This window comes from Schistocerca gregaria, chromosome 1 (assembly GCF_023897955.1).
Source record: "Schistocerca gregaria isolate iqSchGreg1 chromosome 1, iqSchGreg1.2, whole genome shotgun sequence".
Lineage (NCBI taxonomy): Eukaryota > Metazoa > Arthropoda > Insecta > Orthoptera > Acrididae > Schistocerca > Schistocerca gregaria.
Genome location: NC_064920.1, coordinates 858,504,188 through 858,529,343, shown reverse-complemented (window position 1 = coordinate 858,529,343; position 25,156 = coordinate 858,504,188). Strand labels below are relative to the sequence as shown.

Here is a 25,156-nt window from a genome sequence, read left to right as displayed (position 1 = left end):
CTTCCTGGGACAACGAATTCACGGTGTTCTTATTTCAATTTCCAGGAGTATATATATATATATTCAATTTCCAGGAGTATATATATATATACTCCTGGAAATTGAAATAAGAACACCGTGAATTCATTGTCCCAGGAAGGGGAAACTTTATTGACACATTCCTGGGGTCAGATACATCACATGATCACACTGACAGAACCACAGACACATAGACACAGGCAACAGAGCATGCACAATGTCGGCACTAGTACAGTGTATATCCACCTTTCGCAGCAATGCAGGCTGCTATTCTCCCATGGAGACAATCGTAGAGATGCTGGATGTAGTCCTGTGGAACGGCTTGCCATGCCATTTCCACCTGGCGCCTCAGTTGGACCAGCGTTCGTGCTCGACGTGCAGACCGCGTGAGACGACGCTTCATCCAGTCCCAAACATGCTCAATGGGGGACAGATCCGGAGATCTTGCTGGCCAGGGTAGTTGACTTATACCTTCTAGAGCACGTTGGGTGGCACGGGATACATGCGGATGTGCATTGTCCTGTTGGAACAGCAAGTTCCCTTGCCGGTCTAGGAATGGTAGAACGATGGGTTCGATGACGGTTTGGATGTACCGTGCACTATTCAGTGTCCCCTCGACGATCACCAGAGGTGTACGGCCAGAGTAGGAGATCGCTCCCCACACCATGATGCCGGGTGTTGGCCATGTGTGCCTCGGTCGTATGCAGTCCTGATTGTGGCGCTCACCTGCACGGCGCCAAACACGCATACGACCATCATTAGCACCAAGGCAGAAGCGACTCTCATCGCTGAAGACGACACGTCTCCATTCGTCCCTCCATTCACGCCTGTCGCGACACCACTGGAGGCGGGCTGCATGATGTTGGGGCGTGAGCGGAAGACGGCCTAACGGTGTGCGGGACCGTAGCCCAGCTTCATGGAGACGGTTGCGAATGGTCCTCGCCGATACCCCAGGAGCAACAGTGTCCCTAATTTGCTGGGAAGTGGCGGTGCGGTCCCCTACGGCACTGCGTAGGATCCTATGGTCTTGACGTGCATCCGTGCGTCGCTGTGGTCCGGTCCCAGGTCGACGGGCACGTGCACCTTCCGCCGACCACTGGCGACAACATCGATGTACTGTGGAGACCTCACGCCCCACGTGTTGAGCAATTCGGCGGTACGTCCACCCGGCCTCCCGCATGCCCACTATAAGCCCTCGCTCAAAGTCCGTCAACTGCACATACGGTTCACGTCCACGCTGTCGCGGCATGCTACCAGTGTTAAAGACTGCGATGGAGCTCCGTATGCCACGGCAAACTGGCTGACACTGACGGCGGCGGTGCACAAATGCTGCGCAGCTAGCGCCATTCGACGGCCAACACCGCGGTTCCTGGTGTGTCCGCTGTGCCGTGCGTGTGATCATTGCTTGTACAGCCCTCTCGCAGTGTCCGGAGCAAGTATGGTGGGTCTGACACACCGGTGTCAATGTGTTCTTTTTTCCATTTCCAGGAGTGTATATATATAGGGTGTTACAAAAAGGTACGGCCAAACTTTCAGGTAACATTCCTCACACACAAATAAAGAAAAGATGTTATGTGGACATGTGTCCGAAAACGCTTAATTTCCATGTCACAGCTCATTTTAGTTTCGTCAGTATGTTCTTCCACCTATGCTCAATGGAGCACGTTATCATGATTTCATGCGTGATACTCTACCTGTGCTGCTAGAACATGTGCCTTTACAAGTACGACACAACATGTGGTTCATGCACGATGGAGCTCATGCACATTTCAGTCGAAGTGTTCGTACGCTTCTCAACAACAGATTCGGTGACCGATGGGTTGGTAGAGGCGGACCAATTCCGTGGCCTCCACGCTCTTCTGACTTCAACACTCTTCACTTTCATTTATGGGGGCATTTGAAAGCTCTTGTCTACGCAGCCCCGGTACCAAATGTAGAGACTCTTCGTGCTCGTATTGTGGACGCCTGTGATACAATACGCCATTCTCCAGGGCTGCATCAGCGCATCAGGGATTCCATGCGACGGAGGGTGGAATCATGTATCCTCGCTAACGGAGAACATTTTGAAAATTTCCTGTATCAAAGTGTTTGAAGTCACGCTGGTACGTTCTGTTGCTGTGTGTTTCCATTCCATAATTACTGTGATTTGAAGAGAAGTAATAAAATGAGCTCTAACATGGAAAGTAAGCGTTTCCGAACACATGTCCACATAACATATTTTCTTTCTTTGTGTGTGAGGAATGTTTGCTGAAAGTTTGGCCGTACCTTTTTGTAACAGCCTGTATACTGCAACAGTCGCTTGTTGCTAGTGTTTTTATTAGCACGACGCATTTGGGCAGCATGCTGCCATCGATTGCATTTAGTTACTTTTACCCTTTTATTAATATGAAGCGAGGTTCGCTGTGTTTGCCATTCAGACTCTGTCGAAAAAGACACACACACACACACACACACACACACACACACACACACACACACACACACACACAGATTATATATATATATATATATATATATATATATATATATATATATATAGGTTGTTTAAAAATGACCGGTATATTTGAAACGGCAATACAAACTAAACGAGCACCGATAGAAATACACTGTTTGTTGCAATATGCTTGGGACAACAGTACATTTTCAGGCAGACAAACTTTCGAAATTACAGTAGTTACAATTGTCAACAACAGATGGCGCTGCGGTCTGGGAAACTCTATAGTACGATATTTTCCACATATCCACCATGCGTAGCAATAATATGGCGTAGTCTCTGAATGAAATTACCCAAAACCTTTGACAATGTGTCTGGCGGAATGGCCTCACATGCAGATGACATGTACTGCTTCAGCTGTTCAATTGTTTCTGGATTCTGGCGGTACACCTGGTCTTTCAAGTGTCCCCACAGAAAGAAGTCACAGGGGTTCATGTCTGGCGAATAGGGAGGCCAATCCACGCCGCCTCCTGTATGTTTCAGATAGCCCAAAGCAATCACACGATCATCGAAATATTCATTCAGGAAATTAAAGACGTTGGCCGTGCGATGTGGCCGGGTACCATCTTGCATAAACCACGAGGTGTTCGCAGTGTCGTCTAAGGCAGTTTGTACCGCCACAAATTGATGAAGAATGTCCAGATAGCGTGATGCAGTAATCGTTTCGGATCTGAAAAATGGGCCAATGATTCCTTTGGAAGAAATGGCGGCCCAGACCAGTACTTTTTGAGGATGCAGGGACGATGGGACTTCAACATGGGGCTTTTAGGTTCCCCATATGCGCCAGTTCTGTTTATTGACGAAGCCGTCCAGGTAAAAATAAGCTTCGTCAGTAAATCAAATGCTGCCTACATGCATATCGCCGTCATCAATCCTGTGCACTATATCGTTAGCGAATGTCTCTCGTGCAGCAATGGTACAGCCGCTGAGGGGTTGCTGTGTTTGAATTTTGTATGGATAGAGGTGTAAACTCTGGCCCATGAGACGATACGTGGACGATGGCGTCATTTGGACCACAGCTACAACACGGCGAACGGAAACCCGAGGCCGCTGTTGGATCACCTGCTGCACTAGCTGCGCGTTGCCCTCTGTGGTTGCTGTACGCGGTCACCCTACCTTTCCAGCACGTTCATTCGTCACGTTCCCAGTCCGTTGAAATTTTTCAAACAGATCCTTTATTGTATCGCTTTTCGGTCCTTTGTTTACATTAAACCTCCGTTGAAAACTTCGTCTTGTTGCAACAACACTGTGTTCTAGTAGGTGGAATTCCAACACCAGAAAAATCCTCTGTTCTAAGGAATAAACCATGTTGTCCACAGCAAACTTGCACGTTGTGAACAGCGCATGCTTACAGCAGAAAGATGACGTACAGAATGGCGCACCCACAGACTGCGTTGTCTTCTATATCTTTCACATCACTCGCAGCGCCATCTGTTGTTGAAAATTGTAACTACTGTAATTTCGAAAGTTTGTCGGCCTGAAAATGTACTGTTGTCCCAAGCATATTGCAACAAACGGTGTATTTCTATCGGTGCTCGTTTAGTTTTTATTGCCGTTTCAAATATACCGGTCATTTTTGAAACAGCCTGTATATATATGCGTTGGAAGTTTTGGTGATTCACCCTTTATACTTGGTGTACAAATTTTCTGAGCAAGATTTATCGACGGTGCCGTGGGGCAGTATGTTCACACCTGCTGTGGAGCAGGTTGGCGGCCGCCGGATCAGCGCCGAACTCGAGCGTGACGGAGGCGAAGCGCAGCGCGAGCTGCGATGCGTCGGCGCCGGCCGCGGGCCCGGGCGCCGGCGCCAGCTGGCGGTCGGCGTCCGACCAGGCGTCGCGCTCGCCGTGCGGGGGCGGCAGCTCCCACGCCAGGTCGGGCAGGTCGGCGGCCACTGCCTGGCGCGCCGTGCGCCCGCCCACCACCGCGCTGTCCACGTCGAGGTCGCGGTGCGCGGACCTGCGGCACAGCAGAGAGGGCGGGGCGTGCGTGTAGTGCCGGGCTGAGGCGCCTCTGGCAGCTGCTCCGGGACACTTCTCTGCAGGCACAGGCGGCAGTCGTGGCGGCATCGCCGAGGAGCCGAGCTATTGTTAGAATGAGTGAGTGACTCGGAAACTTGTACTGTACCCTGATACCAGGCAGTGAAATTCCATCCAACTTCTGTGACTGGAACTGATCGACAGTCGTACACTACTGGCCATTAAAATCGCTACACCGCGAAGATGACGTGCTACAGACGCGAAATTTAGCCGACAGGAAGAAGATGCTGTGATATGCTTTTCACAGCATTCCCACAAGGTTAGCGCCGGTGGCGCCACCTACAACGTGCTCACATGAGGAAAGTTTCCAACCTATTTCTCATACATAAACAGCAATTGACCGGCGTTGCGTGGTGAAACGTTGTTGTGATGCTCCGTGTAAGGAGGAGAAATGCTTACTATCACGTTTCCGACTTTGATAAAGTTTGGATTGTAGCTTATCGCGATTGAGATTTATCGTATCGCGACATTGCTGCTCACGTTGATCGAGATCCAATGACTGTTAGCTGAATATGGAATCGGTGGGCTCAGGAGGGTAATACGGAACGCCGTGCTGGATCCCAACGGCCTCGTATCACTAGCAGTCGAGATGACAGGCATCTTATCTGCATGGCTGTAACGGATCGTGCAGCCACGTCTCGATTCCTGAGTCAACAGGTGGGGACGTTTACAAGACAACAACCATCTGCACGAACAGTTCGACGACGTTTGCAACAGCATGGACTATCAGCTCGGAGACCGTGGCTGTGGCTACCCTTGACGGTGCATCACAGAGAGGAGCGCCTGCGATGGTGTACTCCACGACTAAACTGAGTGCACGAATGGCAAAACGTTATTTTTTCGGACGAATTCAGGTTCTGTTTACAGCATCGTGATGGTCGCATCCGTGTTTGGCAAAATCGCGGTGAACGCACATTGGAAGCGTGTATTCATCATCGCCATACTGGCGTATCGCCCGGTGTGATGGTATGGGGTGCCATTGGTCACACGTCTCGGTCACCTCTTGTTCTCATTGACGGCACTTTGAACAGTGGACGTTACATATCAGATGTGTTACGACCTGTGGGTCTACCCTATCTTTCATACGATACATGCGAAACCCTACATTTCAGCAGGATAATGCGCGACCGCATGTTCCAAGTTCTGTACGGGCCTTTCTGGATACAGAAAATGTTCGACTGCTGCCCTGGCCAGCACATTCTCCAGATCTCTCACCAACTCAAAACGTCTGGTCAATGGTGGCCGAGCAACTGGCTCGTCACAATACGCCAGTCACTACTCTTGATGAACTGTGGTATCGTGTTGAAGCTGCATGGGCAGCTCTACCTGTACACGCCATCCAAGCTCTGTTTGACTCAGTGCCCAGGCGTATCAAGGCCGTCATTACGGCAAGAGGTGGTTGTTCTGGGTACTGATTTCTCAGGAACTATGCACCCAAATTGCGTGAAAATGTAATCGCATGTCAGTTGTAGTATAATATATTTGTCCAATGAATACCCGTTTATCATCTGCATTTCTTCTTGGTGTAGCAATTTTAATGGCCAGTAGTGTATTTTCGTTACGTTTTCAACTTAATGATATACAGGGTGAACATTAATAAAACTGACAAACTGCAGGGTCTCATTCCTGGCTAGAATTGGAGGAAAAAGGTCCTATGAATATGTGTCCGCAAATAAATGAAAATGTGTGACTAGGGTTTCCCGTCGGGTAGACCGTTCGCCGAGTGCAAGTCTTTCGATTTGACGCCACTTCGATGACTTGGGGATGAAATGATGATGATTAGAACGACACAATACCCAGTCCCTGAGTGGAGTAAATCTCTGACCCATCGGGAATCGACCTCGGACCCTTAGGATTGACGTTCTGTCACGCTGACCACTCAGCAACATCGCCACAGTAGATGTGGCAGACGAATGTCAGTTCCTCTGACGACATGCCGTGTGTTCCTTGTGTGTTGCAGGCTGTGTGATTGACGCAGCGTACTGTAAGCGGCAGAATGGTCCGGTATTCATGTCGTGAGCAAGCCGAGATGGTGTTTGTGTACGGCCAAGCAGATGGAAACGACCGAGAGGCAGCGCTGCTATTCCAAACCAAGTACCCCCACAGACAGCAACACAGAACATTTCAAGCCTTTTGTGCGCGTTCGTGTGATCATGTGTCCTTTCAGACAGACGAATGTGCAGGGAGGTGACAGACTGTGCAGGGAGGCGACAGACTGTGCGTACACTAAATCTGGAAGGCCAGGTTCTAGAGGACCAGGTTCCACACGGTACTGAGGGGAACCCTAGTACAAGCTCCAGGCAAGTTGCCCGCCAACATGGTGTGAGCCAAAGTGCGATTATGTGTAACCTGCATGAGAACCGCTACTAGCCCTTACTTTCTATCTTTCTTTTGTTACTGCCTTTACCCCGCATTTGCGCTTGGTCACAAGGGTTAAGTACGGAATTGGCATGGTTAATTTTAAGGGGTGGCCGGATGCCCTTCCTGCCGCGACCCCATACCCTCCGGGACGGAAGTAGTGTACACAGCTGTCTGCGTCCAGTGTAAATCGTGAAATAGTGTGAATATATCGCCAATGTCTGCGAGTCGTGTAACTAAGGTGGGACGCGGGGACCAGCCCGGTACTCACCTAGTAGGACGTGGAAAACCGCCTAAAAACCACATCCAGGGTGGCCGGCACACCGGCCGTCGTTAACCCGCCGGGCGGATTCCATGCGGGGCCGGCGTGCCTACCCGATTCCAGGAAGCAGCGAGTTAGTGCGCTCGGCTACCTTGGCGGGTTGACAAGTGCTACTAGCCCTATCACCTCCAATCCCGTGGAGGCCACTTTAAACGTCTGTTGTGAGTTGGATGCTATGCAACTCTGTACTGTGTCCCAGGACGAATTGTTATCTTTGCACGCACACCGTCCATTTCGAGACACATGTTCATAACACCTTTCCTCCTTCATATGGAGTCAGGAACGCATCGGTGCAGTTTGTGATTTTATTATTTTTCACCCTGTATTTTGATAAATAGACTACCAGATACATAAAACATTTTTTGAAGTTACATACATTTTAGTTTTGAATGATCAAATTATAGAACACTATTCTAGTCATATCGAAACATAAATAATATACGGTTAATGCATGGCGCACCATAATTATTTTTACATAAAATGTGTTCACAGTTGCGAATATGGACAGCCATCGTATGTATAATGGAATGACAATAATGAAAAGTTGTGCCGGACCGAGACTCGAACCCGGGTTTCCTGCTTACTTTGAGCGATCGCCTGAGCATTAACAACCCGAGGGTCACAACCAAACTTCCACATGTCGTCAGCCATGTGTCTATAAAATGCACTCCTACATTCATTATGTATCTTCCCTTAAAGGGGAGCTATTTTAATTGCAGCTCCAGAAGCATTAAGTAAAGTTACGTCGGACATTCATGCATGTCCGAAGGTACATTACAACATGCTACAGAACAATACAGGCACTGCATTATGGTACGTAATTATTTTTCTTATCTCCCATTTAATGTGAATTTTGTATTATTAACATTTACGTAATTTATTTTCAAAATATTTGTAAAACGAAATGGTTAATCTTACACGTAAACTCTTTGGATGTAAAATCCATATTCAGATAACCTGTTTATACGTCACCTATATGTATGCAGCTCTTCTTGTCGGTTTCTAATACACTGTAATGTTATTTTTCAACCTGGGCCAGTGTGCCATTCAGGATCTTGTAAACGGCCATGTTGTAGCCATCCACGGAAACCAATGATTTATTCGTATCCTGTAGTCTGACTAGTTGCACATTATTACGGTAAAAAGTATCGTACAAATTATCTACGGAACGTATAACTAATTGTTGCATAGATCTGACGCAGTACCCGCATCTGCCATCCATGCTCAGTTCATTTCGACGCATAGTCGGGCTAGAACCGTTGCTTTTGCCAAAGGCGGCAGTTCTATGAACTGAATTTCGCACCTTGCATATTCCCAAATCATCTACTAAAACGAGGTCATTCAATAAGTGCTGCAACACCTTTTTTCTGAAAACAAGTTGATTTTATTAAGGAGTCAAATAAACTATATTATTTCCCACTCATTTGGCTACAAACACCTAATTTTCAGCATAATTTCCGTTGAATGCGACTGACTTACACCACCTTATTTGGAGGGCTTCTATGCCCGAATGGTACCACTCTACTTGTCGACATCGGAGCTAACGTCTTGTTGCATCACTAACCTCCCCATCATCCATGTACTGCTTCCTGCGCAGTTGGGCGAAACATGTGGAAGTCGGAATGTGTGAACTCCTTGATTAAGGGCGGATGAGGAAGAACGGTCTAATCAAATTTTGTGAAATCCTCTGGGTGTGTAGACTTGTGTGAGGCCTTGCATTGTCTTGGAGAAGGAGAAGTTCGTTTGAATTTTTGTGGCGCCGAACACGCTGAAGTCGTTTCTTCAGTTTCCTGTGGGTAACAGAACACACTTCACAGTTGATCGTTGCACCATGAGGGACGACATTGAATAGAAGTCCCAGAACACCGTCGCCATGGCTTTACAGGCTGAGAGTGTGGTTTTGAAGTTTTTCTTCGGAGAAACGGTAATGTGGGTTGCCTTTTTGTTTCCGGTTCGAAGTGATGAATCCATGTTTCACTGCCTGTGACAATATTCAACAAAAGATTGTCACGATCAGCCACATGATGCACAAGCAATTCCGCTCTTTATGGTCTTCTGTTAGGCGGCGAGGAAACCAATGGTCACACACGTCCGAGTAGCCCAGCTTGCGGACGAGCGGCAGCACTACCAACTGAGAGGTCGAGTTGAGCATTGAGGTGTTTGTGACACGTCCACTGTTTCGAATGAGAGTGTCCGCACGATCCAACATTGCAGGAGTCACAGCTGTGTGCAGCTGGCTGACACCCGGGAGACCGGAGAGGTTTGTGCGACCTTGTTGTGATGATGAGAGACGCCTCGCCCAATGACTAACTGTGCTTTTGTTCACTGCCAGATTTCCACAGCCATTCTGCAGGCGCCTATTAATATCTGCGATGCTTTGGTTTTCCGCTAAAAGAAACTCAATGATAGCTTTCTACTTGGAAAGTACCTGTGATGCAGGAGCCATTTTGAAGGCTATGTATAGTGTCGCCACCTGTCGGAACTTCATGAAACTACAGCTAGTGGAGCAGGAATATTCCGCGATGTTCCAAGACAACTTCCACATTTTTTCGATGAAAAAAATGTGTTGCATTACTTATTGAACACCCCTCATGTAGAATGAGATTTTCACTCTGCAGCGGAGTGTGCACTGCTACGAAACTTTCCTGGCAGATGAAATCTGTATGCCGGACTGAGACTCGAACTCGGGGCCTTTGTCTTTCGTGGGCAAATGCTCTACCAACTGAGCTACTGAAGCACGACTCACGCCCAGTCCTCACAGCTTTACTTCCGCCAGTACCTCGTCTCCTACTTTCCAAACTTCACAGAAGCTCTTCTGCGAACCTAGCAGAACTAGCTCTTGCCCGCGAAAGGCAAAGGTCCCGAGTTCGAGTCTCGGTTCGGCACACAGTTTTAATCAGCCAGGAAAGTTTCATAAGAACGCACACTTCGCTGCAGAGTGGAAATCTCATTCTAGAAACATCCCCCAGGCTGTGACTAAGCCATGTCTTCGCATTATCCTTTCTTCCAGGAGTGCTAGTTCTGCAAGGTTCGTAGAATAGCTTCTGTGAAGTTTGGAAAGTACGAGACGAGGTACTGGCGGAAGTAAAGCTGTGAGGACAGGGCGCGAGTCGTGCTTGGGTAGCTGAGTTGGCCAACTTGAACGGATGTCTCGTGACGTCCGTCCAGACCAAAACGCAATGAACAATACCGAACACAATGAAAAAAAAAAAAGTTGGTAGAGCACTTTCCCGTGAAAGGCAAAGATCTCTAGTTTGAGTCTCGGTCCGGCACACAGTTTTAATCTGCCAGGACAGTTTCACCCGTGGTATCATCATGTGTTATATCCTACTACACTGCATACGCCGGCTAAGTGAAATTCCATTATTACTACCATTCCTGGAGTTACGGAGCGAGAATGGAAAGCACACCTGCACTTGTCAACGAGGACGGCGACGGCGCGGCGGCTGCGCTTCTGCGCCGCGAGGTGCAGCGCGGAGAAGCCGAGCGCGTCGCCGCAGTTGACGTCGAGCCGCGGGCAGCGCGCCAGCAGCTGCACGCAGCGCTCCAGTGCGTCCGCCACCTCTCCAGGCGCCTGTCCCACCAGCTCCAGCACGGCGCCGTGGAGAGCCGTCCGGCCCCCGGCGTCTGTCGCATTGACGCGCGTCTCCGGGTGCGACAGCAGCGCTGCCAGTGCGCCCGGGTTGGCCCACCTGCGTGACACGGATAGCGTCGCTTCAAGTGTCCAAAAAAAGTGCTCTGAGCACTATGGGACTTAACATCTGAGGTCATCAGTACCCTAGAACTTAGAACTACTTAAACCTAACTAACCTAAGAACAGTAAACACATCCATGCCCGAGGCAGGATCCGAACCTGCGGCGGTAGCGATCGCGCGGTTCCAGACTGAAGCGCCTAGTACCGCCAGGTAACACCGGCCGGCGAAGTCAACTGTCCACTTCTGCTTACTGTCAGAAACTGTTTTCCTGTGTTGGTGCACCAGCTTGTAGTGTTTTTCCATAAGTTTTATAAACACAACACGTGCACATAACAAAGACTTCAAAGATCAATCATATACACTACTGGCCATTAAAATTGCTACACCAAGAAGAAATGCAGATGATAAACGGGTATTCATTGGACAAATATATTATACTAGAACTGGCATGCGATTACATTTTCACGCAGTTTGGGTGCATAAATCCTGATAAATCAGTACCCAGAACAACCACCTCTGGCCGTAATAACGGCTTTGATACGCCTGGACATTGAGTCAAACAGAGCTTGGATTGCGTGTACAGGTACAGCTGCCCATGCAGCTTCAACACGATACCGCAGTTCATCAAGAATAGTGACTGACTTATTGTGACGAGCCAGTTGCTTGGCCACCATTGACCAGGCGTTTTCAATTGGTGAGAGATCTGGAGAACGTGCTGGCCAGGGCAGTAGTCGAACGTTTTCTGTATACAGAAAGGCCCGTACAGGACTTTCAACACGCGGTCGTGCATTATCTTGCTGAAATGTAGGGTTTCGCAGAGATCGAATAAAGGGTAGAGCCACGGGTCGTAACACATCCGAAGTGTAACGTTCACTGTTCAAAGTGCCGTCAATGAGAACCAGAGGTGACCGAGACGTGTAACCGATGGCACCCCATACCGTCACGCCGGGTCATACGCCAGTACGGCGATGACGATTACACGCTTCAAATGTGCGTTCATCGCGATGTCGCCAAACACGGATGCGACCATCATGATGCCGTAAACAGAACCTGGATTCGTCCGAAAAAATGACGTTTTGCCATTCGTGCACCCGGTTTCGTCGTTGAGTACACCATCGCAGGCACTCCTCTCCGTGATGCAGCGTCAAGGGTAGCCGCAGCCGTGGTCACTAAGCTGATAGTCCATGCTGCTGCAAACGTCGTTGAACTGTTTGTGCAGATGGTTGTTGTCTTGCAAACGACCCCATCTGTTGACTCAGGGATCGAGACGTGGCTGCACGATCCTTCACAGCCACGCGTATAAGATGCCTGTCATCTCGACTGCTAGTGATACTAGGCCGTTGGGATCCAGCACGGCATTCCGTATTACCCTCTTGAACTCAGCGATTCTATATTCTGCTAACTGTCATTGGATCTCGACCAACGTGAGCAGCAATGTTGCGATACGATAAACCGCAATCGCGATAGGCTACAATTCGATCTTTATCCAAGTCGGAAACGTGATGGTACGAATTTCTCCTCCTTACACGAGGCATCACAACAACGTTTCACCAGGCAACGCCGGTCAACTTCTGTTTGTGTATGAGAAATCGTTTGGAAACTTTCCTCATGTCAGGACGTTGTAGGTGTCGCCACCGGCGCCAACCTTGTGTGAATGCTCTGAAAAGCTAATCATTTGCATATCACAGCATCTTCTTGCTGTCAGTTAAATTTCGCGTCTGTAGCACGTCATCTTCGTTGTGTAGCAATTTTAATGTCCTGTACTGTATTCTCCATCACTAGCAACAACACTCTTCCCACGCTGGGGTAACTTTTCGATTCAGCGACTGTAGAAATGATGTTAAGACGAAGAGCTCATCGTGGCACGTTCGGAGCGCATTTGCGTGAGCAAAGGAAGTTCCTTGAAAACTGTTCCATAGATACCGGAAAAGGTGAAAATCTGAGGGCGCAAGATCAAGTGAGTAGGTGGGTGCGGAATAACTTCCCCACCCAGCACTTGCATAGCGTTTTTGTCAGTTGCTTTTGTCAGTCTACCGTATCGTGGGGTACTATCACTTCACGCAGCCTTCCTGGCCGTTGTTCTTGGACTGCGTCTGTGAGACATCTCAGTTGTTGGCAATAAATGCCAGCAGTGATGGTTACATCTCGAGAAAGCAATTCGTAGTACACCATGCGGCGGCGCGGTCCCTTCTCTCCCTTTACGACGAACCTGCACCTACCTGTGGACATTGTCTCAGCAGATCGTCAGTAGGGAAGCCGAGCGAAACCTACTGTACTTCGACGTGAACCAGGCTGCAATTAAAGTCACTAATCTACGTTTCGGGAGAAAGTTCTCACAAGAAATAAAAGGTTAGAAATTTTGTCCTTAATTAATATATTCTGAAACTTAGGTGAACAAGTATCACTGCCAAGCCCGTGCTAGTGTTAACACAGTCACTCACAATCCCTTTCACTCACGTTAGCAAGTTTATGGTGTTGCATTTTCCGAAAACGTAATAGCTACAAAAATACGGATTTTTTTTTTATATTGAGAATGCTCGCCAAATATTAAGTCTGTTGGTACCTAATGCAGTCACAGTGTTTAGCCACTGACCTGTTCAATACGCCACGGGGAATTTATGTCTTTTCTCGTCACAAAATTCACTTAAAAATTCCGAAATTTCTGCACACCCATCGGAATAATTATGCCGTCACTGTACAACACTTGGGATGCATGAAACACTGCCAGATCCGTCAACTTATCATTTTAATCGGAACTACTATTACACACGTCCGAAATGTTTCATGGCCAGGCTCCGACTCCTCTCTAGAATACCATAAGTCTTCTCTACAAGCAGAGAAAGGCGCGCGAAGAATACTGCTTTACCATTGGTCAGTTTACTCAACAGCGAATAGCACAACAACATTCTCCTGCGTCAGTCCGCGCTTTACATCAATAACCAATCGCAAAATAGGAAGTCTAACGACTGCACTTTTTACCAATGTAATTATCTAATATGCTGAAGTTTTGTTTATGCATAAAGTTATTTACTATTGTTATTTATACCTGAATTAACTTTACCTTTACCATAAACTTACTTTACAAATCTATTCTACAAAAATCCCCTTTGCCACATCCATACTTCTTCGAATTGTTCCCACTCTAAGTCCCACTACATAACTCGTTAAACAATTATCTTCATATTAACCTTAAACCATATTCACGCATCATTCATGCTGCTAATACACATTTATAACATTTTACATACCCAAAAAGACATAATAACACTTTATGAAAATTCTAGAACAGTTTATGAAAAAACATTCTGTTAGTTTGGTATACTCTAGTGGGCACAATCGAAACTAAATCACAGTCCCCTATCGAATGCTGTCCTCTATCGGCTGATACATAAACTACAGGCGCGTCCAGTCTCGCGTCACCATCTGTCACTATTCAGCTCTGAGACACATCTCCCACTTAACCGCCTCCAAGGCAGGATCGGTATACGGCGCTATGCCTCAACCACACCAAAATGGCTCAAATGGCTCTGAGCACAATGGGACTTAACATCTATGGTCATCAGTCCCCTAGAACTTAGAACTACTTAAACCTAACTAACCTGACATCACACAACACCCAATCATCACGTCAACCACATCGTCACTGTTCCACCAGATGCATAACATTGTTTTTTGTCGATGAGTACAGGTCTTTGTATGGGGAGTTGCACCTTCGTTTGGTCTCAACCATTTCTTTCTTTTCCTTACGTCAGCTTGAAGAGGCCAGTTTTTGTTACCAGTAGCGATACAGGACAGGAATGTTTGGTGTTGTTCATGGGCCAATTTATGACGAGCAATCAGAGATGCACATATGCCCACCCGATGATTTTTGTGATTTTGGCCTTCCCCCATTGTGTGCAAACGTACCACAACTGTGGAATGCTCACAGTGCATCACATATGCCAGTTCTCGAGTACGTTGACGTGGATAATTGTGGGTTAATGCGTTTAAACGATCTGCATCAGACCAAGAAGATCTTTCTGCACGTGGAGTGCCACTAAGGTCAAAACAATCTTCCTTAAAACGAGAAAACGTTCTTTCCATCACAAAATTTATTACATTAATCCATTATACGTCAACCCAACATTCTCAGTAAAGGTATTGCCGCTCTGTGAATGCTGTCAGTATTTCAAAAACTACACGAACGAAGGATAATTGAGAAGTTGGTTCATGTGATATTCTCTAACAATGTTTCTGGATAGATCGAATCTATATACTGGCCATTCGTTGCATGTACAAGTATGTATAAGAAAATCAAACATTGCTCATGGTTAAAACCACTTTCGAAGACGCTGCTCGTAACATAGTTAACGGTGGAAATAGTGCAAGACAGGAGTACTAAGCAAGACAACCTAGGCTCTCTTATTTAAAATGGAAAATGGGAAAGGAAGGGAAGAAATGGATGGGAATTCGTAACTTCCAATAGCACAGGGCGTTGTGGTAAGTTATTATGTTAATGCAATGGACAAAGATGAAAATTTGTGTTGGACTGGGACTCAACCCCAGGTTTACTGCTTCTCATGACGGGCTGCCTTAACCGTTTCGGCCATCTGCACATGATCCCTGACCAACTCAAATTTCCAATTTATTACACGCTGCATCGCAGCCTCCATCGTTCATTAACGTGCATACACAGAATTTTAAAGAAGTATAGTCGTTGTGGTGATAGGTTTTAACTTGTGAGTGAGTGAGTGAATCAGTCTCAGGCTGGGGGTGCTTTTGTTATAATATGGGGCAGCGGGATGTCCTTACATGTGTGTGTGTGTGTGTGTGTGTGTGTGTGTGTGTGTGTGTGTGTGTGTGGTGGGTGATCATGATTGGATATTTTGGCTGGTTATGTGATACTATTTTTATTGCTATTCATCTGTTACGTGTTTTATTGCTTTAAATAACGCTGGTTGCTAATATTTCTTCGTCATTTCTTATATGTTTCTTTTTTGCGATTGCCTCTTCAATTTGGAAGTTTTCTTGTAGTGTTAGGAGATGGTTTTTGTTACTAAATCTGTTTATTTCGACCTCTGTTTCTATTGTGGTAAGGTGGTGGTTTCCTAGTCAGAGGATGTTCTGCAAATGTTGAATTGCTGGTGCCTCATTTCCATGCTTTTGATGTTCTTTATAACTTACTTTTAATGTTCTGCTGGTCCGTCGTAAGCACAGAACATTACAGCTATTACACTGAAGTCTGTAAATGCCAGATTTTTAAACATATGTGAGTGTCATCCTGTTCGGCATTGATTTATTACTTTGGTTAGCTATTTTAACCCTTGCTTCTTAAGGATGTTACCAATTCTATGTAAAGTTTGTTTCGTTATGTGGGTGTGTACCAGCCTGACTGTTCAGTTTCAGTGTTGTGTCCTTGTGTAGTAGTGCCTTTGTTGTTTTGTGTGTTGGTGTTGAGTGTTGTGCGTCCGTGGATTTGCGTGGTATTTTGCTTCACTTCTTAGCTTGTTTTATTTTTGTGTCTTTCTGGATTTTCTTATTTAATTTCGTAACTAAAGATTCATGGTATTCATTGTTTTTTGCTATCTGCGTTATTATGTCCAGCCCGTCATTGTAGCTGTGTTTGTCTAATATCACTACATTTGATCTGAGGATCATGTGTCTGACTGCTACCTCTTTTAGAAACTGTGGGTAGTTTGATCACTGATGTAGTATTGTGCCTATTTTGGTGGCTTTTCTACATAAATTATAAGTGTGTTAGCTATTTTTCATTGTGATAGTGTTAGCTATTCTTCATTGTGATAGTGTTAGCTATTTTTCATTGTGATAAATATATCTCGGAAGTTCATTTGCTTTAGTTGTGTTTCTCTAAAGCGAACTTTACGGTTTTGTGTAGTGTGTTTATCGGCGCGTGTGTAGTTCTATCATCATTTCTGGTTTATCTACCAAGTGTGTATATTCACCAGTACAGTAGATTGTTTTTTGCTGGTAATATTTTCTGAAACATTCTTTCATCTATTTTGTTAATGGAGATACTTCCTAAGTTTTGTGAAAATGGGATCCCATTGAGAATCGTCCTCTTGTAAGTAATAGAATATTTATTAAATTTGAAGTGGATGTTTTGGTCTGTAATAAAGTGTAGGAATGTGCTGGTCTCTGAGATGTGTTCTAATGTAAACTGTTAGTTTCAAGGCCCCATTCTGTTATCTTAATTGCTTCTTTGACTGGGATTGTGGAGTACATGTTCTCTACATAAACTGAGATCAAAGTAACTGTATCCAAAATATGCACTTATCCTATGTGGCAAACATATTTGTAAGGAAAACCATTTTGTTACAATGGCACTGAAGATGCTTTGAAATAAAGCTAAACATGTGTGGTCTAAATAAGACTACTATGGCAGGCACAAAAGAAAATATATAACCTGATTTACTTGTGTAACTGTGAACGCAGAAAGAAGGCCTAACAGCAATCAAGCATTTTCTGGGAGTTTCTTCCTCTTAAGTACCAAAATATCCACCTCAAGCTACAGCAGACGAGTCAATACATCAGTTTTGATAAATGTTTTAAATGTAATAACCTTCTACCTAAGTACATAGGTAGCCTACCAACTACTCGTTTTGTTGTGGTCCTCAGTGAGAAGATTGGTTTGATGCCACTCTCCATGCTTCTCTATCCTGTGCAAGCATTTTCATCTCCAAATAGCTACTGCAACCTACATCCTTCAGAATCTGCTTACTGTAGTCGCCTCTTGGTCTCCCTTGACAATTTTCACCCTCCCCTCCCCCCCCCCCCCCCCGCTTCTCTCTGATACTAAATTGATGATTCCTTGATGTCTAGAATGTGTCCTATCAACTGATCCCATTTTATAGTCAGTTTGTGCACAAATTTCTTTTCTCCCTAATTATATTCAGCACCTACTCTTTAGTTAAATGATCCACCCACTTAATCTTTACCATTATTCTGTTGCACCACATTTCTTATCTAATTTTTTTTATCATCTGTGTTTCACTTCCATACATGGCTACACTAAAATGTTTCCTAAATTTTGAATCTATATTCGATGTTGAAAATTTCTTTTCATCAGAAACGCTTTTCTTGCCAGTGCCATCACGCATTTTATACCCTGTCTACTTTGGCCATCATCTGTTATTTTGCCGCCCAATAACAAAACTCATCTACTACTTTAAGTGTATATTTTCCTAATCTAATTCCCTCTTTTTAATTCAGCTACATTCCATTATCTCTGTTTCGCTTTTGTTGATATTCATCTAATATCCTCCTCTCAAGACACTGTCAGTCTTTTCCTGAATCTGGCAGAATTGCAATGTCACTGGCGCACCTCAAAGTCTTTATTTCTTCTCCGTGAACTTTAATTCCTATGCCACATTTTTCTTTGTTTTCCTTTATTACTTGCTCAATGTACAGATGGAATAACGCTGGGGATAGGCTACAATCCTTCTCACTCCCTTCTCAACCACTGCTTCCCTTTCATGTTCTCGGCTCTTATAACTGCCGTCTGATACTGAACGAGTTGTATATAGCTTTCCGTTCCCTGTATCTTACCCCTACTAGCGTCATAATTTCAAACAGAGTGTTCCAGTCAACACTGACAAAAGCTTTCTCTAATTCCTACCTACCATTTACTTAATGGTGAGTATAGCTTGTATGGGCATGCAGTCAAAAGATGTGGAACAACGGAACCAGAACTTTGTATACACTACTGGGCCATAAAAATTGCTAAACCACACAGATAACGTGTTACAGACACGAAATTTAACCGAAAGGAAGAAAATGCTGTGATGTGCAAATGATTAGCTTTTCAGAGCAATCACACAAGGTTGGTGCCGGTGGCGAAACCTACAACGTGCTGACATGAGCAAAGTTTCCAACCGATTTCTCATACACAAACAGCAGTTGACCGGCGTTGCCTGGTGAAACGTTGTTGTGATGCTTCGTGTAAGGAGGAGAAATTCGTACCATCACGTTTCCGACTTGGATAAAGGTCGGATTGTAGCCTATCGCGATTGCGGTTTATCGTATCGCAACATTGCTGCTCACGTTGGTCGAGATCCAATGACAGTTAGCAGAATATAGAATCGCTGAGTTCAAGAGGGTAATACGGAATGCCGTGCTGGATCCCAACGGCCTAGTATCACTAGCAGTCGAGATGACAGGCCTCTTATACACGTGGCTGTAAAGGATCGTGCAGCCACGTCTCGATCCCTGAGTCAACAGATGGGGACGTTTGCAAGACAACAACCATCTGCACAAACAGTTCAACGACGTTTGCAGCAGCATGGACTATCAGCTCAGTGACCACGGCTGCGGCTACCCTTGACGCTGCATCACGGAGAGGAGTGCCTGCGATGGTGTACTCCACGACGAATCTGGGTGAACGAAAGGCAAAACGTCATTTTTCGGATGATTCCAGGTTCTGTTTACAGCATCGTGATGGTCGTATCCGTGTTTGGCGACATCGCGCTGAACGCACATTGGAAGCGTGTATTCGTCATCGCCGTACTGGCGTATGACCCAGCGTGATGGTATGGGGTACCATTCGTTACACGTCTCGGTCACCTCTTGTTCGCATTGACGGTACTTTGAACAGTGGATGTTACATTTAAGATTTGTTACGACCAGTGGCTCTACCCTTCAGGCCATCCCTGCGAAACTCTACATTTCAGCAGGGTAATGCACCACTGCATGTTGAAGGTCCTGTACGGGCCTTTCTGGATACAGAAAATGTTCGACTGCTGCCGTGGCCAGCACATTCTCCAGATCTCTCACCAAATCAAAACGTTTGGTGAATGGGGCCGAGCAACTGGCTCGTCACAATACGCCAGTCACTACTCTTGATGAACTGTGGTATCGTGTTGAAGCTGCACGGGCAGCTATACCTGTACACGCCATTCAAGCTCTGTTTGACTCAGTGCCCTGGCGTATCAAGGCCGTTATTACGGCCAGAGGTGGTTGTTCTGGGTACTGATTTATCAGGATCTATGCACCCAAATTGCGTGAAAATGTAATCACATGTCAGTTCTAGTATAATATATTTGTCCAATGAATACCCGTTTATCATCTGCATTTCTTCTTGGTGTAGCAATTTTAATGGCCAGTAGTGTAGTTTTGGATGACACCAGCCTTGACCCATGCAGGTGAGTTTGTAAACCATCAGAGATCACTGCGTATTATTGATTATGGTTGTACAGTGCTTGAATTAAGTGGATGAATAGAACAGAGAGTTTGTGTAAGTTTTGGACGGCACCAGTAGTGAACCCTGAGGCTCTCACCTGGCAGCAAAGTGTACTGGCTGGGGCACAGGGCTGTCGACGTTGGGTCTGGCGCCGGTGTCGAGCAGCTGCCGCACAAAGCACACTGGTACGTCGGGGTGTCGGCAGGCGAGCTCCAGGCACGTGCAGCCCCCCAGAGCTTCATACTGCTCGTTGGGCCGTACATCGCGACTCTGCAGCAGACTGCAGAACTCCCCGAAATCCTTCGCGAAGAGCGCGGCTACCAGCGGTGGAAGCCCAGTGCTGTTCTCTTCTCCCAGCCAACCCACTGGCTCCTCTTTCTGGGGAAGACTGTGGACAACGATTCACACACACGAAATTAGGCAAAATACAATACTTCTGGGTTAGAATTGGCGTCGGAGGCATGCCTTCAGCACTGTACAATAGTATGCTCTTTGAAGCACCAGTTCATGCAAAGCACTTATAGCGTCCCCAGTGCTATGTTACGAAAAGACTTAAAAACAGTATTTATAAACAAGAGACATTTAAAATTTGAATAATAAGTGGACACTAGCCGCTTAGGCGAATATAAATTTTTCTCAGTATTATAATAATTTCTCTGTGTAAGTTTCGAGGGCAAAGAAATAGAACAAAATGATCTAAAGAGACGACAAGATACGCTCTTTTGTCAATTTTTTTAGTCGTCTTCATTTCTTCTCTTGTCTTGTTGCGTGTAGACGGATATCTTGTGAGTGCTGCCAAATGTAAGCATATTTGTGCTAATGAAGCAGATAATATATTGATTTAATATTATTGTGCACTTTTAATTTGTAAGAGGTGATCCAGATTTCATGTCCGCCTTCCTTGAATTAACCTACATTCAAGTAATTTACAGTTCAACATTCGCAGCGGCCGATGCAGCCAACGGCGACATTACGTGGCGATATTAACTAATAAAAAAAAAAAATAATTGCGGAAGCGAAAAAATCGCCCGCTATTAACATAATATCCATTTTTCTCCACAGCCGCAAGAAGTTGCAGAAATACCATTTATTTTCAGTACCATAAACGAGAGCCAGAGGCAGAACTCCGACTACAATACAATTGTTAACGGAGGTAAGAAAAAATACTCTCGCGCGTGTGTGGACCGCAATTGTAATTAATAACTAAAGATTTTTTGCTTTAAAGTGAACTGACTAGCCGAGGAAATTAATATGAAAAGTTTATTCCAATGTTCAACTTATATGCTCATGTTTTAAGATTCAGCGAGTCTAACGTTCATTAACGTAACAAATAATTTAAGATTAGTATTGTTAAAAAGGAGAGCATCACAGAAGCATTTAATCGTAAATCAAAATTGAATGAAATATTATTTTTATTAAGGCCCACCACGTAAGTCGGCAACAATCAAAATAATAATAATAAAAATAATAATAATAATTCTTGCATAGACCGCCAAATAACCCACAAGTCGAAACGACAATAAAAACCATCAACACAATCATACACAACAAAATAAATGAAAACACAACTATGGAAGTGTTACAACTACTGGTTTATATAGGAGCACTCACTACACTAAATATACACATTAGGCAGAGATCAGAACCAACCAACACACAGAAGAAACCCACAAAACCAGCATGGCAACACAGGCTACAGATCAGAATAGAAAAACTGAGAAAAGACATTGGACAGCTAACACAATTTATAAGACATCAAATGTCAGAAAAAAAACGAAAAAGGTTAGGTAAAATCACACAGCAAGAAGCGATAGAGCAATTAGATGAAAAGAAGCAGAAATTACAAGCATTGGCCAAACGACTTAGAAGATACAAAAAAAAGTGAAAATAGAAGGAAACAAAACCAAACATTCAACACAAACCAAAAGAAATTTTACCAGACAATAGATAACACACACATTAAAATAGACAATACACCAAACATAACAGACATGGAACACTTCTGGAGCAACATATGGTCAAACACGGTACAACATAACAGGCATGCACGGTGGATAGAAGCAGAAACAGACACATACAAGATGATACCACAAATGCCTGAAGTGATAATTTTGCGACATGAAGTCACCAAAGCAATTAATTCTACTCACAATTGGAAAGCCCCTGGAAAAGATAAAATAGCAAATTTCTGGCTAAAGAAGTTCACCTCAACACATTCACATCTAACTAAATTATTTAACAGTTACACTGCAGACCCATACACATTCCCTGACACACTTACACATGGAATAACTTATATGAAACCTAAAGATCAAGCAGACACAGCAAACCCAGCTAAATACCGCCCCATAACATGCCTACCAACAATATACAAAATATTAACTTTAGTCATTACACAGAAATTAATGACACATACAACACAGAACAAAATTATAAATGAAGACCAAAAAGGCTGTTGCAAATGAGCATGAGGATGTAAAGAGCAACTGATAATAGATGCAGAGGTGACATATCAAGCTGAAACTAAACAAAGGTCGCTACACTACTCATACATTGATTACCGAAAAGCTTTTGATGGTGTACCCCACTCATGGTTACTACAAATATTGGAAATATACAAAGTAGATCCTAAATTGATACAGCTCCTAAACATAGTAACGAAACATTGGAAAACCACACTTAATATCCAAACAAATTCAAATAATATCACATCACAGCCAATACAGATTAAGCGTGGAATATACCAAGGAGACTCATTAAGTCCTTTCTGGTTCTGCCTCGCTCTGAACCCACTATCCAACATGCTAAATAATACAAATTATGGATACAATATTACTGGAACATAACCACACGAAATCACACATTTGCTATACATGGATGATCTAAAACTACTGGCAGCAACAAATCAACAACTCAACCAATTACTAAAGATAACAGAAGTATTCAGCAATGATATAAATATGGCTTTTGGAACACACAAATGTAAGAAAAATAGCATAGTCAAGGGAAAACACACTAAACAAGAAGATTACATATTGGATAACCACAGCGACTGCATAGAAGCGATGGAAAAAACAGATGCCTATAAATTTCTAGGATACAGACAAAAAATAGGAATAGATAATACAAATATTAAAGAAGAACTAAAAGAAAAATGTAGACAAAGACTAACAAAAATACTGAAAACAGAACTGACAGCAAGAAACAAAACAAAAGCTATAAATACTTATGCTATACCAATATTGACCTACTCATTAGGAGTAGTGAAATGGAGTAACACAGACCTAGAAGCACTCAATACACTTACACGGTCACAGTGCCACAAATATAGAATACATCACTTACATTCAGCAACAGAAAGATTCACATTAAGCAGAAAGGAAGAAGGAAGGGGATTTATCGACATAAAAAACATACATTATGGACAGGTAGACAATTAAAGAAAATTCTTTCTAGAACGAACAGAAACTAGCAAAATACACAAAGCAATCACTCATATAAATACATCGGCTACACCACTGCAATTTCATAACCACTTCTACAACCCTTTAGATCACATAACATGAACAGATACGAAGAAAGTAAATTGGAAAAAGAAAACACTACATGGCAACCACCCATAACATCTAACACAGCCACACATCGATCAAGACGCATCCAACACATGGCTAAGAAAAGGCATATATATAGTGAGACGGAAGGATTCATGATTGCAATACAGGATCAAGCAATAAACACCAGATATTACAGCAAGCATATTATTAAAGATCCCAATACCACAACAGATAAATGCAGACTTTGCAAACAACAAATAGAAACAGTAGATCACATCACATGCGGATGTACAATATTAGCAAATACAGAATACCACAGAAGACATGACAATGTAGCAAAAATAATACATCAACAGCTTGCCTTACAACATAAACTTATAAAACAACACGTTCCCACATACAAGTATGCACCACAAAATGTACAGGAGCATGATGAATACAAATTATACTGGAACAGAACCATTATAACAGATAAAACAACACCACATAACAGACCTGACATCATACTCACCAATAAAAGGAAGAAATTAACACAACTAATCGAAATATCCATACCCAATACAACAAATATACAAAAGAAAACAGGAGAAAAAAATTGAAAAATACATCTAACTGGCTGAGAAAGTGAAGGATATGTGGCATCAGGATAAAGTTGACATTATACCAATTATACTATCAACTACAGGAGTCATACCACGCAATATCCACCAGTACATCAATGCAATACAGCTACATCCAAACTTATATATACAACTACAGAAATTCGTAATTATTGATACATGTTCAATTACCCGAAAGTTCCTAAATGCAATATAACATATACTGTACAGTTAAAAGGAAGTCACGCTTGATCAAGGTCAGACATAACGTCTGAGATAAGACAGAAATAATAATAATAATAATAATAATATTAAATTACAACGGCCGACGGACGCGAGAACTGTAGACATCCTACCGGTGCTCGACAGAGCATTTCAATTTCATGTTGCAAATATCTCTGCTTTTCTGGAACACTGAGGATAGTTGTGACTGCCAGGTGTCGTCGACAAGGTGTTCAGGACTTAGCCTCGGTTTCGTCCAATGTGGACGGGGAGTCAGTGTTAGGACTTCGTCAACGGCTGACGTGTGTCGATTGAGCGAGCAACGATAGTAGTGAGCTGGCAGAAACGATTTCACAGAACTTTTTCAGTCTCAAGGACTGTAAAGTAATAAGTGAATTTATTGAAGGAAGTTAGCCTAGCGTTAATTGTTATCTCGATGGTTCAATGGTAAAGGGACAAACTTCGAGGTTGGTTAGCACTTCTGCGAACAACCATGTAAAACACGCCTTCCACCTGATGATAATTAACAATCAAAAAGTGTAGTGAATGAAATAAAACTTCTCGATTGGCACACAATTGTATATTTCTTCTCATTCCATTTTTATGCAAAGTATTTCGACGAACGACCCAATCGTGATCACGTGAAGCGAACTGTGTTGTTATGTGTAAAGTACTCGGCT

The 25,156-nt window shown here is 44.2% G+C and overlaps 1 protein-coding gene across 1 annotated transcript in view; it reads right to left on the bottom strand.

Moving 5' to 3' along the window:
- The window catches only part of LOC126272767 (transient receptor potential cation channel subfamily A member 1-like), a 157,239-nt gene that overhangs the window by 15,402 nt on the left and 116,681 nt on the right, over nt 1–25,156 (bottom strand). Inside the window, exons 5-7 of the mRNA XM_049975906.1 lie at nt 20,199–20,489; nt 10,642–10,923; nt 4,205–4,471 (exon numbers count right to left, since the gene is read on the bottom strand). Coding sequence (XP_049831863.1) covers nt 4,205–4,471; nt 10,642–10,923; nt 20,199–20,489 — 840 coding nt within the window. The remainder of the gene's footprint in view (nt 1–4,204; nt 4,472–10,641; nt 10,924–20,198; nt 20,490–25,156) is intronic.